Below are 15496 nucleotides of genomic sequence, written 5' to 3' on the forward strand. Positions count from 1 at the left end.
CAGGGTCTTTTGTGGCTCCATGCAAATTTTAGGATTGCTTGTTCTAATTCTGTGAAAAATGCTATTGGTATTTTCATCGGGATCGCATTGAGTGTGCAGATCACTTTGGGTAGGAGAGACAAACAATATTTGTTCTTCCAATCCGTGAGCTTGGAATGTCTTTCCACATTTTTGTGTCGCCTTCAATATTTTTCATCAGTGTTTTATAGTGTTCAGAGAACAGATCTTCTACCACTTTGGTTAGGTTTATTCCTGGCTATCTTATTATTTTCAGTGCAATTGTAAACGGGATTGTTTCCTTGATTTCTTGTTCTGCTGCTTCATTATTGGTATATCAAAATGTGGTGGATTTCTGTACATTGATTTTGTAACCTGTGACATCACTGAATTTCTATATCAGTTCCAACAGCCTTTGGGTGGAATCTTTTGGTTTTTGTAAATAGGATATCATGTCACCTGCAAATTGTGGATGTTTTATTCCTTCCTTACCAATCGGGATGGCTTTTATTTATTTATTTATTTTGTCGTCTGATTGCTGGAGCTACAATATTTTTTCATTATAAAAATATATCTTCTTGGGCAACCCGGGTGGCTCAGTGGTTTAGCGCCACCTTCGGCGTGACCCTGGAGTCCCAGGATCAAGTCCTGCATCGGGCTCCCTGCATGGAGCCTGCTTTTCCCTCTGCCTGTGTCTCTGCCTCTCTCTCTCTGTATCTCTCATGAAAAAATAAATAAAATCTTTAAAAAAATATATATATATATATATATCTTCTTGGGATGACTGGGCAGCTCAGTATATTAAGTGATTAAGCGATTAAGCGACTGCTTTTGGCTCAGGTCATGATTTCAGGGTCCTGAGATCGAGCTCTGAATCTGGCTCAGCAGGGAGTCTGGTTCTCTCTCTCCTCTGCCCCTCCCCCTGCTCAGCCTCTATCTTTCTCTCAAATAAATAAATAAGATCTTTAAAAAATATATATGTACGCATATATTCTCCTAAACTTAAAACAGCCCAGGGTTGAGTGAATGAGTGGAGTGGATGGTGAGAGCCCCGTGCCCATGGCCTTTCACCCCCAGGACAGCGGGGCGGGGGAGCCGTTGCCGCAGCATCTACAGGGTGGGGGGCTAGGGATGCTACTCAACATCCTGCAGGGCCCAGGGCCGGCCCCACAGCGCAGAACAATGGCCTTAACTGTCGATAGTCCAAGCTGAGAAACCCTAGCCTGGGGAATGCTCTAGAGTGGAAGTCCCCCTTGAAGAGTGGAAACTCGGTCCTCAGTGGTCATCTCAGCACGCTGCGTGTTGGGGAAGGGCTGGTGGTTGAGTCTCTCTCTGGATGGGAACTGTGGCCGCAGAATCCAGGTCAGAAGGGCCGACACTGGTGATTTGCCCTCAGGTGGATTGCGAGGCCACAGAGCCCTTGTTTAAAGCCACCTTGGAGGACACAACCCTAGAGCAAGCGGTTGTACTCCTCCAGAGAGTCAATGGCTTCTGCTGCCTGTCCGTGAAGGTCAACATGGAAGGTATACACTCCCCCACGCCACCCACCCGGGAAGCCCACCACCTGAGACTTGAGCCACTGAGTCCTGTGTCCCTGAGCCCCTAGCTGTGCGATGCCAGCCCTCCCGTGCACCCCAGAATCAGACGGTGCCCCAAGTGTGCAGAGGGCTGCAGGGCAGCTGGGGATCTCCTACCCACTGGCTCTAGCACCACAACGGCTCCCAAGACTCTAGGGGAGATTCCTTCCTTCTCTCCTGCTTTCACATTCCAGAACCTTCCTCGTGCAGGATCACAGCCCCGGGCTTATCTTTAATCAGGTTATAAGAAGTTGGTCCAGGACCTGGAGGCCAAAGTGGCTACCTCAGGGGATTCTTTCTACATCCGGGTCAACCTGGCCATAGAGGCGCGGGCGGAGGGGGAGCTGCAGGTGCGGTGCAATGACATCCTGCACATCACCGACACCATGTTCCAGGGCCGGGGCTGCTGGCACGCCCACCGCGTGGGGCCCTACAGCACGACGGGCGCCGAACATGGCACCATCCCCAACTACACACGGTGAGCAGCTCTAGTGCCCCAGCACCTCTCCAGGTTGGGCCAGGGGCGCTGCCTGGCTTCTTGTGGACGACCCCTCCTCCCCAAGAGGAGAGGGTGGGCATGATGAGACACCTCAAGTGGAATCCCTATGTGCCACCCCCATCACTGCTTAGAAGGGGTTTCTTTGTGGAATGGGATGGCCCTTCATCCTAGAGCATTCTAGAGCATTCAGGACCAGTGTGGCATTTGGGGCTGGCTTACTCAGTCACGGGGGGCCACCTTGGGCCCTGTGGGATGTTGAGTGGCACCACTGGACACCAGTAGTGCCTCTGGCCCTCAGTTGGGACAATTAGAGGTGTCTCCAGACATCGCCCAGTTAGTGTCTCCTGGGGTTGGGTGCCCATCATCCTGGCGTGTCCAGGACTATTTTGGCAAAAGCATGGAAAGTTCTGTGTCCTGGGGAACCCCTCAGGCCTGGGCCAGCTGGGACAAGGGCCACCCTCCCTGGGAGCAGCATCTCCCCTGCCGAGCACCGTGTTCTAGATCAACCATAGTGCACAGAGCAGCGTCTCACCCAGTACCCCAAAGCCTCATCACTCTCGGGGACGCCAGGCTGTTGAGGTTTTAGGGCGTGGCCCAGGCCCAGGCTCACCCAGAGTCACCCAGGTCCCAACTCAGAACAATTCCATTGGCAGCTGCAGGGGTGAGCTGTGGGTTTGCGGTTTTCCAAAGGCCGCAGGGGACCATGGTGGCCGCCAGGTGGAGAACGGCTGCCTGGGGCCACAGGGGGTGCTCCGGGGCCACTGGCTCAGGGCTGTCCTCCTCTGCACAGGGCTCAGCAGCTGCTCATCGCCCTCATCCAGGACATGGCTCAGCACACCACCATCGCCCGCAAGGTGAGGTGGTGACATCGGCCAACCCGGATCCCAGACACAGGGCCCTGCTGGGGTGGGCCCTGCCTCTCGTCCTGGCCTTCCTCCTCCTGGCTCCCGTCATCTGGGGGTGGGTTCTGGCCCAATTTGGCGTGGGCTGGCAGAGGGTGGGTGCTGGCCTGGGGGCCCCAGGCTGCTGCCCCCACGGGTGTGACCTGGCATGTCTCCCCGCCGTCCCTCCAAGCCCTCACCAAGGCCTGCACACCACACCCAGCCCTCAAGCTCCTCTTGTGCGCAGGTACATCACATCTGCTCTCTCCGTCATGCTCCCCGTTCATCCCATTTGCCTGCCCATCTGCACCCCCTCCTACTCCCTCTGAGGTCCTGACACAGAACACCCAGGTGTCTCCTAGCAGGATGCTAGGGCAGCTTCCCTGGATTGGAGCAGGGCCAGGCTGGGGGACCCCGACTCTTCCCTCCTGCTTTATGCAGCCTGCCATCACTTTGGACGCCATGCTCAGGGGGGCCCTGCTCGGGGGCTCTGCCTGAGGACCCTGCTCCACCCCCCTCATCTGCCACCCTCTGGCATGCGGCCTGGGCCTCCTGGCTATTCGGTCTGGTGGTCCGGGCAGCAGCTGGATTTGGCAGCAAGGCCAGGTGCAAGCCCCCTGCCCTGTGCAGGTGGCCTGGACACCTGCTCATCCCTCTTCCTTCCTCCAGCAGTCCTCCGGGGGACCCCAGAAGCTGGTCCGCATCGTCAGCGTGGACAGAACCAAGCCCAGCCCTCTGCGCTCATCCTTTGATGGGACCCCGCCGCAGCCCAGCAGGCTGGAAGGTGAGGCGGGTGTTATGGCTCAAGGGGCCCCTTGGTCGCCACTGTGTGACGAGTGTGGCCAGTGTGGCACATACCCCAATCGGGTCTAACCGTGCAATGAACATAGTAGAAGCGGATTGAGGGTAAGGTGAATTGTTTTGAGAAGATTTTCTTCTTTTTGGCAAGTGTTTTGGGTGCATGATGGGAAAACAGAAGCACAACCTAGGAGCCCAGGGACCGGGAGGGAGGGAGGCCTGGTGCTGTGGGTCCCGCAAAGGTGAGGATGCCAGAGGCCTTGTAGACCGCGGGGAGGGAGGAGAAGTGTTCTTCTCTATTCCCCCTCCGGGCCTGTGCAGCTGAGCCTGGAGGGACACGGAGTCACCTAATCAACGGGTGCAGGGAAGCGCCACCCCCGGTGGGGGTGGGGGGGACACCAGTGTGGGGAGCCCAGCCCGCTCCCGCCTCCTCTCCCCCACAGAGCCCTCCACCGCGTGCTTCTGGGCCGAGAGCTGCTTCACCCTGGTGCCCTACACCCTGGTACACCCCCACAGGCCCAGCCAGCCCCGGCCCGTGCTCTTCGTGCCCAGCGTGGCGGGGAAGATCCTGAGCGAGAAGCTGTGCCTCCTCCGAGGGTTTAAGAAATGCCTAGCAGGTACGTGTCCCCTGGGAGCCCCCGCTCTCGTCTGTCAGGTGGCGGGACAAGGCTTGCCTTCTCTGGGGAGGCGGCGGGAGGTCGTCGTGCCAGTGTCCCGGGGCTGCAGCCTGCAGGCTTAGAACAGCAGAGGTTTATTCACCCGCGGTGATGGGGCCCAAAAGGCTGAGGTCCAGGTGTCCCCGCACCCCCAAGGCCATCGGGGGGAGTCGCTCCTTTCCTCTTCTGGCTTCTGGCGGTGCTGACAGTCCTGGGGTCCTTGGCTTGTGGTTGCGCCACTCCCGCCTCTGCCTCCTTGTCAGTGGCCTCCTGCATGTCTTTGTGTCATCCATGGTCTTCTCACGAGCAACCAGTCATGGATTTAGGGTCTCTCTTGCTCCAGGATGACATCGTCTTCATTAACCACATCTGCAAAGACCCGATTTCCAAATAGGGCCCCATTCCCAGGTTCCAGGGGCCATGCGTCCTGGGGGATGCTATTCAATCTGGTGCACTTACCGCTGGCAGATAGGTTTGTTCTCAGCTAGGGCAGGACCCCAAAAGGCGCCATCCACCCGCTGCTCACCTCCAACGCTGCTTGGTGGAGAGTCTCGGGGAGGAACCGGCCGTTTGGAATCCTGGATCCCAGGGGACAGGGCTGAGCGCCTCGTAGCAGGAGAGCAGCGTCGTGGGAATCTTCCATCGTCAGCTTGTTGCTGGCTGATGGGAGGCCTTGGGTGGCCACCGGAGGGGGCGGGAGCCCTGCCCCAGCGCTTGGGGGTCCCTGTGGCTCCTCTAGCGGCACCTGCCCTGTGCCAGGCTCCCTGCGGGGAGAGGCGGGCTCCTGGAGACGGGCGGCCGGGCTCTGCCGGTCAGGCGGGGACGTGAGGGCGCACCGGGCAAAGGTGCTGCAGGTGCGGCCCTGGGGGCGGGAGGCCCTCGAGCTGGGGTCCCCGCGGCTGGGGGCGCAGGTCTGACCCGGGACAACAGTGGCCACGACACAGGCTGTTCAGGAAGACGGGCGAGTGCGGGCTGTGCTTCCATGGGTTTATTCAGGGCAAGGGCTCTCCCTCCCCCTCCGGTCACATTGGGGGCCGAACATCCTGGCTCCACCCCCCAGACGCCAGATGCATGGCCTCCCCCAGGGGGATGCTCCAAAACGCCTCCTGGGGGCACAGCCGCCCCAGGCCGAGATGTGTGGACCCAGGGGCTCCAAGGATTTCTAGGTCGAAGAAGCTGGATGCGCACTTTCGGGGGGGGGGTGCTGTGGTACTGGGGGAGGGGCTTGTGCACCCACATCCCTCCTCCTTCCTTCCCTGGCCACCCACGTGCTGGCACTGGCCGAGCACCTGCTGGTCCGATGGCCTAGGGCGAGCGCCGTCACAGGCTCCTCTGAGTGCCAAGAGCACAGGGCCAGGTTCATAAAGAGGACATCCTGGGGGGGCGTCCCCCAGAGCTGGGGGTGGGGGCATGTTCAGCACGGAGCCCCCCCAGGACCTCGCCGGCCCAGTGTATGATGTCCCCGCCCCCCGGTCACCTTCAGAGTACTTGAGCCAGGAGGAACATGGTGCCTGCAGCCAGAGAGGGGACATCATCCAGGAGCGGGAGGCATCCGGTGGCCGCTACTGCGTGACCCGCCGGGCTGTGGAGTCCCTTATGGAAAAGGTAAGGGGCAGGGGTGGGGGCTGCTCTGGGGCTCTGGGACCTCCATCTCCAAGGATGGTGGCGGGACACGGCAGGAAGGACCGACCCTGAGATCTGGGGGACGCTAGCCACCAACCTGCAGGTCGAGGACAGCTGTTACGGTGCTCGCTCGTGTGTGGCTCAGCGTTCAGGGGGCGGAGCGCAGAAGCACCGAGCCTCGTCTCTGCCATCTGGCATCTGTGGGACTTGGGCCGAGCCTCTTACCTTCCCTGAGCCCAATTCCTCAACACAGGAGATGTTGAATAGCATTAATTGAGTAACAAGGAAAATGGAGGTAACGCTCCGTAATTTAAGGCTCAAATATGTGAAAGGCAGCTCACCATGAACCATGCGGTTTTATTTTTTTATTTTTATTATTTTATTTTTTTAAAGATTTTATTTATTTATTCATGAGAGGCACACAGAGAAAGGCAGAGACACAGGCAAAGGGAGAAGCAGACTCCCTGCAGGGAGCCCTGATGCAGGACTCGATCCCAGGACCCCGGGGTCGTGCCCTGGGCTGAAGGCAGATGCTCAACCGCTGAGCCACCCAGGTGCTCCAACCAGTTCTATGTGGATGTAAGGGGGCCAGTCCCAGCCGCCCGCCAGAGGCTGGTGCCCCTTTCCCAACCCCGGTGCCCACAGAGGCTAATGGAACCTCCCGACCCCTCGGGCTCCAGCCTCTCATGAAGTTTCCCTCAACCCCAACAGCTCACCGTTCCTCAGTTCTCCAGGTGAAAACCCAAAGGGACACACTCTTGAGATTGTACAGCAAGTGCCCTCATACACGACAGAGCATCCCTGCCTTGTCTGCCCACCACCCCTCCCCAGTGTGGGCTCCGTTCGCTGCCTCTGAGGCTGAGGACCTCTGACCCCCATCCCCCATCCCTTCCAGAACACCCACGCCCTCCTGGACGTCCGGCTGGACAGCGTCTGTGCCCTGCACAGGATGGAGATCTTCCCCATCATCATCCACATCCCCATCAACGAGAGGGCGGCAAAGAAACTCAAGTAGGTGCTTCCTAAAAAAAAAAAAAAAAAAAAAAAAAAAAAGTAGGTGCTTCCTGAGGGCTGGTGGTGGGGCTGCGTGCCTCCAGGGTACGTGGCAGGGTCTCCAGGAGCTCACCCAGCGCCAGCCCCTGGAAGGGTGACAGGGCGTGACCCCCACAGCTTCTGGGACAGAGACCTGCTGCCCACCCCCAGGGAACAGCCTGGAGGACAGTGAGGCGAGGCCTGGACCCTGCCTTTCCTTGCCTAAGGCCACGTGTTCGCTGGGGTAGACGCTGACAGTCCACCCGCCTTAGGTGAGGAGAGGGCTGAAAACCAGCTCGTGGTTTACGTGGTTTACGGCTGGGGCCGGCCCAGGCATCCTGCTGCCCCTGATAACGTGTCAGCTGAGCTTGTAAACTAGACCGCGCCCCCATGGGGGCAAGGCCATCTGGGGCCTGACTCCCGTCTTCTCTACGAGCCACTGGAGCCCTCACAGCAGGGCATTTGTGCAGCGCTGTCGCCTGTACGCTGGTCCCCGCAACTCCAAGCTGGTGGCCAGCCTCCTGGGGCGCCTCCCTGAGTGTGTCCCCCCATGTCCGGTCTGTGCAGGAAGGTCCTGCAGCGGCTCAGCACCTCCGAGGAGCAGCTCCTGGAGGCGGGCAGGCAGGAGGAGGGCCAGCTGGACCGAGTGCCCTGTCTCTACGGCAGCCTGGCCCCCGACAGCTGGAGTGACCTGGAAGGCCTGCTTGGCTGTGTCCGCGTGGCCATCGCAGACGAGCAGAAGAAGGTTGTGTGGACAGAGCAGAACCCCCACTGATGCCTCCGGTGTCCCCTCTGAGTCCCTGTGGTCTGAGCTCAGAGCCTCTCAGGCACAGCCTTGGGGGCGCTCACCCGACAACCCAGCTCTCCGGGCATCAGCTCCCCTCTCCCATTGGGGTCCAACCTTGAACCCACAATACATGCAGGTCACAGATGAACACACTTGAACCATCTGCCCACTTTGTGCAAACGGTCTCCTCCTCCTACAAGGCTTGGTTGCCGTGTTCTGAACCAGAGGCCTCGAGAACACTTCTGTGGTGGAGGCATCTCCTGCGCCTCCCCCCGCAGAGCAGGAGGCCCCAGATGTCTCCAGAAATCCACTAGTCTGACCCAAATCTTCCCTTTTGCATTTCAGTGTGCCAAGGGGCTTGTTCTAAAGCCACTGAGGCAGCAGGCTAGTAGCCCTGGTGCCCCCCAAAGTCACTGCCCCCCCATCCAGAGCAGAGGTGCAAACCCCCCTGTGATCCTGGTGAACTTTCTCAGCTTCTGATGGCTGAGACGTGCTTCAGGGACTCAAGTTTAGGAAATACTAACTGGGTTAGGTACACCTAAGTTTAGGTGTACAAACTGGGACACAGGGTATCCCAGCAATGGAAACAGTACTTGCAGTGGGTTTGTGCCTGGTGGCCACCGTACCTGGTTCAGGGACCCAGGCCCCCCCCTGACCTGGCTTTGCCTCCCACAGTGGTGGACTGAATGTCATCTTGGCACCAGCGGCCCGGATCTGAGCGCCTCAGGAAGCTGCTCTGGAATCCAGGCTGGCGTTACCATAAACAAGTTCAGAAAATGAACTTCTATGTTATTTTATTCAAATAAAAAGCTTTTACCGTGCCCTGGCCTGTGGCTCTCTCCCCATGCGCCCAGGATGGAGCCGGTGGGGGAGGGAGGCCAGTGGGAGCCCACCCACTCAAGGCAAAAAAGCTCCCGCTTCCTGGGCTTGCCCAGGTAGAGCCGTTGCTTCACTGGCAGGTGGAAGCCGGGCAGGTGTGGAGCATCTACGAGCAACATCTGTGCCACAGCACTGGCATCCAACCAGACAGAACTAACCCAAGCCAAGGAGGGGGGTCTTCACCCTTGGACGTTCAAAAAGAAGGATGAGCCTGTCCATACAGACCAGATGAAAGTCAGCGCTCGGGGAGCCTGCCATGGATCGGTGGCCTAGTGGAAGCCCAGCCAGGGTCCAGGACTTGACCGTGGGGCAAAGCAAAGGAAGCAACACAAGCCCAAGGCTTTTTCAAAGATTTTTTCAAGACCAGAGATTGATAAAAGGCAGACAACATGTTCGTACATAGCGTGTAGTTTGAACCCTCCCGTCACCCGTGTGGTACCTGGGAGCCCTGTCTCCTTTGGGGTGAAGGATGCAGAAACATCTGTGGCTCCAAATAACAAGGAGGATCTCAAGCCCTTTCTCTCTGGAGGTCCCCAACCCAATGCAGGAAACAAGACGCCCCTGCCCAGACCATCCTCAACCATCCTCACAGGTCACGGGCTGGGGATCCCACCCTGCTCCAGGCCCCCCTGGAATTCCTAGGCTGAGACATGGCTTGGACACAGGAACAGCAGTGTCCTCTAGCACGGGGGGAGGGAGGGCCGGGGTACCTGCCCCACTCTCCCTCCCAGGCAGTGGCAGGAATGACCCCAGCAGCAGGGAGAGCCCTCCTCAGGTGGGCCACTATGGCCCATCCTCCCACAGCAGCTGAAAAGGTGGGGACCAGGCCTGAGGAGGCCTCCCTCGTGCCCCCAGGAACTGTCACAGCTCATTGTGGAGTGGCCGGCACTGGGGGGAGAGCTTCTCTTCCAGGACACCATCGGGAGCACACACCCAGGGGTCATGGGTCTCCCACTGCCACTTGGCCAGTTGGGTCTGAAGCAGCTCCAGAACCGGGGCATAGTATGGGTCAGCGGCCAGGTTCCGGGTCTCGTGGGGGTCCTGGCTCCTGTCGTAAAGCTCCCAACGCTCCCGGTAGTAGTAATGATGGAGATCCTTATACCAGCCTGTCGGGTGGCCGGCCACGGTGCGATTCAGGAGGTCCTGAAAGGTGGGCGAGACGTAGAAGTCCTGGTCGATGGGAAAGGGCATTTTGAAGTTCAGGTTGTGCACAAGGCAGAAGCCCTGGTGGTGCACGGAGCGCATGGGGTAGGCCATGGTGACCTCGTGGTGGCTCTGGCTGCCAAAGACGGTGCTCCAGAGGGGCTCTGCCTCCAGCGCTGGCAGGAGAGACCGGCCAGTGAGCTGGACAGTCTTTGAGCCAAAGATGGCGTAGCTCGGGTAAGGGATGGAGAACCAATCCAGGATGGTGGGCGTGAGATCTGGAAAGGAGGAGACGTCTCAGCATGGCGGCCCTCCCGGGTAGGAGAGCCCTCGCCATGGAAGCGCTGACTCCAAGGCACTCTGGGATGCCGGTGGGCCACCGGATCGCCAACAGGGAGGAGCTGCTGTGGGCCCAACACCAGTCGATGCTGTCTAGGCCCTCTAGGACAAGAGGCCCCAACTTGGTGGTATTCGGGATCCCACCACAATCCTTTAGATCAGTCCGAAAGCCCCCATGAAGGGGGTCATCTATTCCTGCCCTGGGCCGTGGCCACAGTGCTCCCTGACTTGGGCTTTGGGGCCAAAGGGAGACGTGGGTCTCAAGCCACATGGGCCCTGCTGCCCTGACCCCTCAAGGTAGGGGTTCCCCAGGGCCCGCAGCATCAGTATTCCCTGGGAACTTGTCAGAAATGCAAATTCCCAGGCCTTGCCCCAGGTCCACCACACCAGACACTCTGGGGATGGGGCCTGCCATGCGGACCTTGATGAGCGCTCCAGGTGACTCTGACACTTACCACTGGGCCAGTGGGAAAAGCAACCATCTCCACGACTGAGACCAAGGTGAAACCTGAGCTTGGTGCTCACGAACCGTGTGACCTTGGGCAACTTACCTCACCTCTCTGATCCTCGTTTCTGCATCCGTGGAAAGGGGTGGCCGTCCCTTCCTTGCCCAGGTGGTACAGAAACCCCGTAGAACAGTGGGTGCGGAGCACCATCTACACGTGGTGGTGCCCTGGATTTTCACCCCCACCCCCTGCCCCTGCATGAGCTGCGGAGCTGTACCTAAGAGGCTCACGTAGGCCTCGCTGACTTGGCCCCAACGTTTCCTGTGCTCTGGGGACGAGATGAGCAAGGGCTCAGCAGTGCCCGGCCAGTACAGGTTGGTCCTGCCGCTGGGGAAGGGGATTCCGTTGTCGGATGTGAAGATCACCAGGGTGTCATTCAGGACACCTGCTCCACGCAGCTCCTGGAGCACAAGCCCAACCCCTGGGGGTGCAGAGGGGACAGGAGAGCTCAGCAGCCAACAGGCATGGGGGGCGGCAATGCGCGTGCACTCACACGTTTTTCTTCATCTGGCTGCTGGACCTTGCAGCCTGCCGTCCCTCCCACCCACCTGCCCAGGACCCTGTCCTGGAGCAGGCCGGGGACACCGGCCATCCCTCAGCACGTCCACGTCACCCCACGCAGCTGCTACCCACCATACGCTGATTTTTGTTTTGTTTTCTGGAATTTCATGACTGTCCTGTAGGGATAACAGGGACGATACGGGGCAGTGGCTGGAAGATAGAACTCCCTCTACGCCTGCCCCCTTCCCAGGTCACCACCCACTAGTGGCACCACCAGGGACATTATAAAAGTTCCAACTTCCTCTGGCGGCTGAATGGTGGTCCCAGCAAAGACAAACCATGGGAATCTGTGAATGTGATCTCGTTTGGAAAAGGAACCTTCGCAGATGCAACTGTCAAGGATCTCAAGGAGATCATCCCAAAGTGCCCAAGTGGGCCCTAAATCCCTTGACAAGTGTCCGTATAGAGGAGACACAGAGAACACCCGCAAGAGGCCACAAGAGCACGGGGCAGAGACCGGAGGGAAGCAGCTGTGAGCCAACGAACGCCTGGGGCCACCAGATGCTGGAAAAGGCGGGAAGGACTGTCCCGTCCCCCAGGGCTGCAGGCAGCACACAGCCCTGCTGACACTGGGTCATCAGACCTCTGGGACGGGGGCTCACGCTGCGGTGCACCCCACTGTCCGGGCTCCTAGAACCCACCTTGGTCCATGCGGCCGATGGTGGTGTACTGAGCAGCCAGGTCAGCTCGCGCCGCAGGCGTGTCGGGGACGAAGTAAGGCACCTGGAGAGATGCCGGGGTGCGAGGTCAGGGCTGGAAGAGGAGAGGCGGGCTGGCAGGGAGGGGAGGAGATGGAGGAGCCGGCCTTCCTCCCAGGGCCTGAGATCATCCGCCACCAGTGAATGGCTTGGCCCAGGACGTCCCTGCTCCTGGACACATCGCTCCACCTCTTTACACCGCTCTCTGCCAGCCCCACGGATGGGAACCCAGCTCCAGTGAGTCTCCCCTGAAACAAGCTGAAGTCACACTGGGGCCGGGGCTTCCCAGTCCTCCGCTGACGAGGTGGAGGAAGAAGGGTGAGCATCTTGGGTGAGATGTGGCTCTCCTACCAGCACGTCCAGAGGGTCATAGGTCTGGGGGGTCCAGTCTGGGATCCGCCCCATGCCGCTCTCCCCATTGCCAAACTTCTCGCAGAAGGTCCCGAACTGGGGCTGGGAGTGCCCACAGCGGTGGGGGTCATGGAAGGCGACGTACAGGAAGAAGGGCCTGCCCGGGGAGGGGGGGCTTGAGTCCTGAGGTCAGTGGGTCAACAGGCCACCTGGGGAGCCCCGATCTCTAGGAGGAAACACCCCTGAGCGCTGCTAACTCCTCTATAGTAGAAACTGTCTGGGATCCTCTGCCTCAGGCTCTCCATGGCCCCTCTCCCTCTGAACCAATTCACTTGAGTTTCTGGAACCTTCTCCCCCTCCCCTGCACCTCCACCTGGGGATTCCAAGAAAGCCAACTAGACCCTGAGATGTGCATCGCGTGTTAAGTGCCCACATGCGAGGGCGGGTACGGGGACCTCCCCACACCTGTCGTCCTGGGTCTGCAGGAACTTCCGGACCAGCAGCTTGATCCTGGTGATGTTCCGCCCCACCTGGAGAACAGAGCTGTTCTCCTCCGTGTGCGCAAACTCAAACGGGTACACCGACTCGGGCCCCACGTGCTTCTTCCCGATGATGCCTGGAGGCGGGGACACCGGCCTGCTGGAGTCCCTGAGGCGCCCCCAGCCCTCTTCTCGCCTCTCCGCCCCCCCAGCCCCGGGCCCTGGGCGCCTGCCGGGCCTCCCCCAGGGACACAAGGCCACTCACCTGTGCGCACGCCGGCCCGGCCAAGCAGCAGCGGCAGGCTCCGCACTCCGTCGAAGGAGTTGAAGTGGTGGACGTCCTGGTGCAGGCCATACATCCCGTTCTGATGCTGCACCGGAGACGCCCGTGAGGCTGGCTCCCGCTCTCCCACGGCCCCTCCACTCGGCCCTCGGAGGCCTTTCAGACTCAGGTGGCCAGCATGGGGGGGTGCTCACGGCCTCCCCCGTCCTCCCCGTGGGACAGGAAATGCAACACACTGGGAAAATGGACCCATCATCAGGGGTGGGTTTCATTCTATCATCTGCCTGGACTTCCCCAGTTTCGTTATAAGCAGGTGCTATAGTGCAAAAAGAGTAGCAAACCTCTTAACCACGTGCTCCACGGTGTTAAAAAAAAAAAAAAAAAAAAACCGGTTGTACCCATTACAGAGTAATGGAGAGAATTAACGGAGTAATTACAGGGCGGAGTAGCCCTGTCCCGACTCCTGCGCCCCACATCCCCTGACGAACCCTGCAGGAGTGGCAGGGCACTGGCCATGGCTTCCCTCTCCACGTGGGCCTCAGTGTCCCGGACGGGGACACCCAGAGCACACCGGTCACCGTGAGACAATGTCATGAGACAACACATCAAGTACCTGCATCCCTGGGGTTCATAGCAGCACTATTCCTAATCATCACAGGCAGGAGCAACCTAACTGTCCGTGAACAGACGGATAGACGAGTAAGCAAACTGAGCCACACCTGTATGGCAAATGTTAGCCCTTTTGGCCACCATCCATGCCACAGAGTGGAGAGGACATGAAGACAGTACACTCAGTGAAATGAGGCAGTCACAGGAGAGCAGGTACTGTAGGACTCCCCTCAGGTAACGGACCTGGAGTCATGGAGTCCAGAGAGCCAGAAGGAGGATTAGAGGGTGCCAGGGGCCGGGGGAGGGAACAGGGAGTGGTGGCACTTTCGTTTGGGAAGATGAAGAAGTTCTGGAGGTGGATGGATGCACGACGGTGTGAACAGACCTAGCGCCACTGAGCTAAACACAAACAATTGGGGTATTACCTGTGGTTATCCTAGCACGGCAAGCACAGAGCGAGGGCTTCCCGGGGCAGCTCTGACCGGCTCTCAAGCTCCCGGACAATATCACAACCCAAGTTAACCCTGAGCAGGTGCGTGCCAGACACCTTCCTATGGCTTTAAGTATAAAGTACAAGCTTGGGCAACCCCCTAACGATCCCGTGAACCAGGTGTTATTGTGACCACATGTAACAAGTGAGAAAACTGAGGTGCACAAATGGTGCTCTGCTCACGGTCACTGAGCATGGAGCCAGGGCTCACGGCGGGCAGGCCGAGCCCCTCTGCCCCCCACCTGTACTTGCACCCACGTGGCTGGGGTGGGGTAGACAAGGCGGGCACATCCCCAGGGGAGGCCGGGGAGGGGATGCACCTCCTCCTGCACCCCGGCAGCCCTCACCTGGGGCAGGCCGGTGAGCAGGCTGGCTCGGCTAGGAGAGCAGCTGCTGACGGTCGTGAAGGCATTGCGGAAGACCAGGCTGCGGCGGGCCAAGGCGTCCAGGTGCGGGGTGCTGATGGCCGTGTTGTTGTAGGCGCCGCTCTCGAAGCCTCCGTCGTCCGCTGAGGAAGGCAGAGACGCTGAGGCCGTGGCGGCCTGGGCCAGTGTGCTTCCCGGGCGGGCACGAGGGCACAACGCCTGGGTGGGAATGCCAGCTACCGGGCACACGTGAAAACCAGCTGAACCCGTCAGCAGGCAGGCACGAATCTCCGGCGGGCCCCCAGCGGCCTGGCACCCTTCCCCAGCGAGGCCTTGCTGGCGGGAGCCCTCGGGACAGCCGCGGTGTGCTACAATCAGCAGAGGCCCCGGCTGGAGACCACAAAGTCAATCAGAAAGAGTGAATCTGGCAGAAGGCCAGACCTCGAAGGAGGAAAGTGCAGGCTGCCCCGTGGACAGCAGGGCGCTAGGGGAACTTGGGGTGTCTGGGAAGGGGTGGGGCTGCGGGAGAGGGCAGCTGGGCTGCAGCCCCAGGGGAGCCTCCGGGAGGGCGGGGGACGGGGTTGCACGGCCGGGAGCCCCTCCGCGCCCGCCCCAGGGCCCCCGACGCAGCCCGTCCCCCAGCACCCCTGCAGGGGCTGCAGCCTCCGAGCTCCGCACAGCCGCGCAGCGCCCCGGGCAGGGGGCCCGGGCTGCTCCGGGGGGCGGGGGCAGCACCCAGGGCCCGGGGCGGCGGGGCGCGCTCACCGACGATCAGCAGCACGTTCCGGGGGCGCGCCCCGAGCGGCCGGCACAGCCCCAGGGCGAGCAGCAGCAGCAGCAGCCCGCAGGCCCGGCCTCGGCGGCGCATGGCGGCGGCTCGGCCCCGCCCTCGGTCACGCGCTGCAGGCCCCGCCCCGCGGCGCTGGCCCCGCCCCGGTCACGT

The 15496-nt window shown here is 60.3% G+C and overlaps 2 protein-coding genes across 8 annotated transcripts in view; one reads left to right on the plus strand and one right to left on the minus strand.

Moving 5' to 3' along the window:
- The window catches only part of CARD14 (caspase recruitment domain family member 14), a 28401-nt gene extending 19738 nt beyond the window's left edge, over positions 1-8663 (plus strand). For 3 of the 5 annotated variants that reach the window (XM_072781899.1, XM_072781901.1, XM_072781900.1), the window contains 8 exons: positions 1394-1520; positions 1815-2052; positions 2864-2927; positions 3624-3738; positions 4196-4369; positions 5892-6013; positions 6927-7042; positions 7631-8663. In XM_072781899.1, the coding sequence (XP_072638000.1) occupies positions 1394-1520; positions 1815-2052; positions 2864-2927; positions 3624-3738; positions 4196-4369; positions 5892-6013; positions 6927-7042; positions 7631-7838 (1164 nt within the window). In that variant the 3' untranslated portion in view covers positions 7839-8663. Of the gene's footprint in view, positions 1-1393; positions 1521-1814; positions 2053-2863; positions 2928-3623; positions 3739-4195; positions 4370-5891; positions 6014-6926; positions 7043-7630 lie in introns of those variants that run through there. The other 2 variants (XM_072781902.1, XM_072781903.1) reach the window with 2 other exon arrangements.
- Positions 8664-9068: 405 nt separating this feature from the next.
- On the minus strand, positions 9069-15451 carry SGSH (N-sulfoglucosamine sulfohydrolase). 3 transcript variants are annotated; one of them, XM_072781904.1, is made up of 8 exons: positions 15319-15451; positions 14536-14696; positions 13072-13177; positions 12793-12943; positions 12328-12484; positions 11920-12001; positions 10935-11138; positions 9069-10150 (listed from the first exon to the last, which is right to left on the minus strand). In XM_072781904.1, exons 1-8 carry the CDS (start codon positions 15419-15421, stop codon positions 9591-9593), a joined length of 1524 nt encoding a protein of 507 aa, XP_072638005.1. In that variant the 5' UTR covers positions 15422-15451; the 3' UTR covers positions 9069-9590. The 3 variants fall into 3 exon arrangements, with proteins under 3 accessions (XP_072638005.1, XP_072638007.1, XP_072638006.1); XM_072781906.1 differs by having other exon boundaries at positions 13072-13405; positions 15319-15405; XM_072781905.1 differs by lacking the exon at positions 15319-15451 and having other exon boundaries at positions 13072-13324; positions 14536-14676.
- Between the last annotated feature and the right edge of the window lie 45 nt (positions 15452-15496).

The sequence above is a fragment of the Canis lupus genome, chromosome 16 (genome assembly GCF_048164855.1).
Source record: "Canis lupus baileyi chromosome 16, mCanLup2.hap1, whole genome shotgun sequence".
Classification (NCBI taxonomy): Eukaryota; Metazoa; Chordata; class Mammalia; order Carnivora; family Canidae; genus Canis; species Canis lupus.

Bases quoted from the DNA above. Each gene is read 5' to 3' on its own strand.
- SGSH (XM_072781904.1), bottom strand. From the start codon at position 15,421: ATGCGCCGCCGAGGCCGGGCCTGCGGGCTGCTGCTGCTGCTGCTCGCC. The intron at 13,178-14,535 runs GTGAGGGCTGCC...TCTCCGGTGCAG, and splicing joins TGCTCACCGGCCTGCCCCAG to CATCAGAACGGGATGTATGG. The intron at 12,944-13,071 runs GTGAGTGGCCTT...CCCCGCCTCCAG, and splicing joins CCGGGCCGGCGTGCGCACAG to GCATCATCGGGAAGAAGCAC.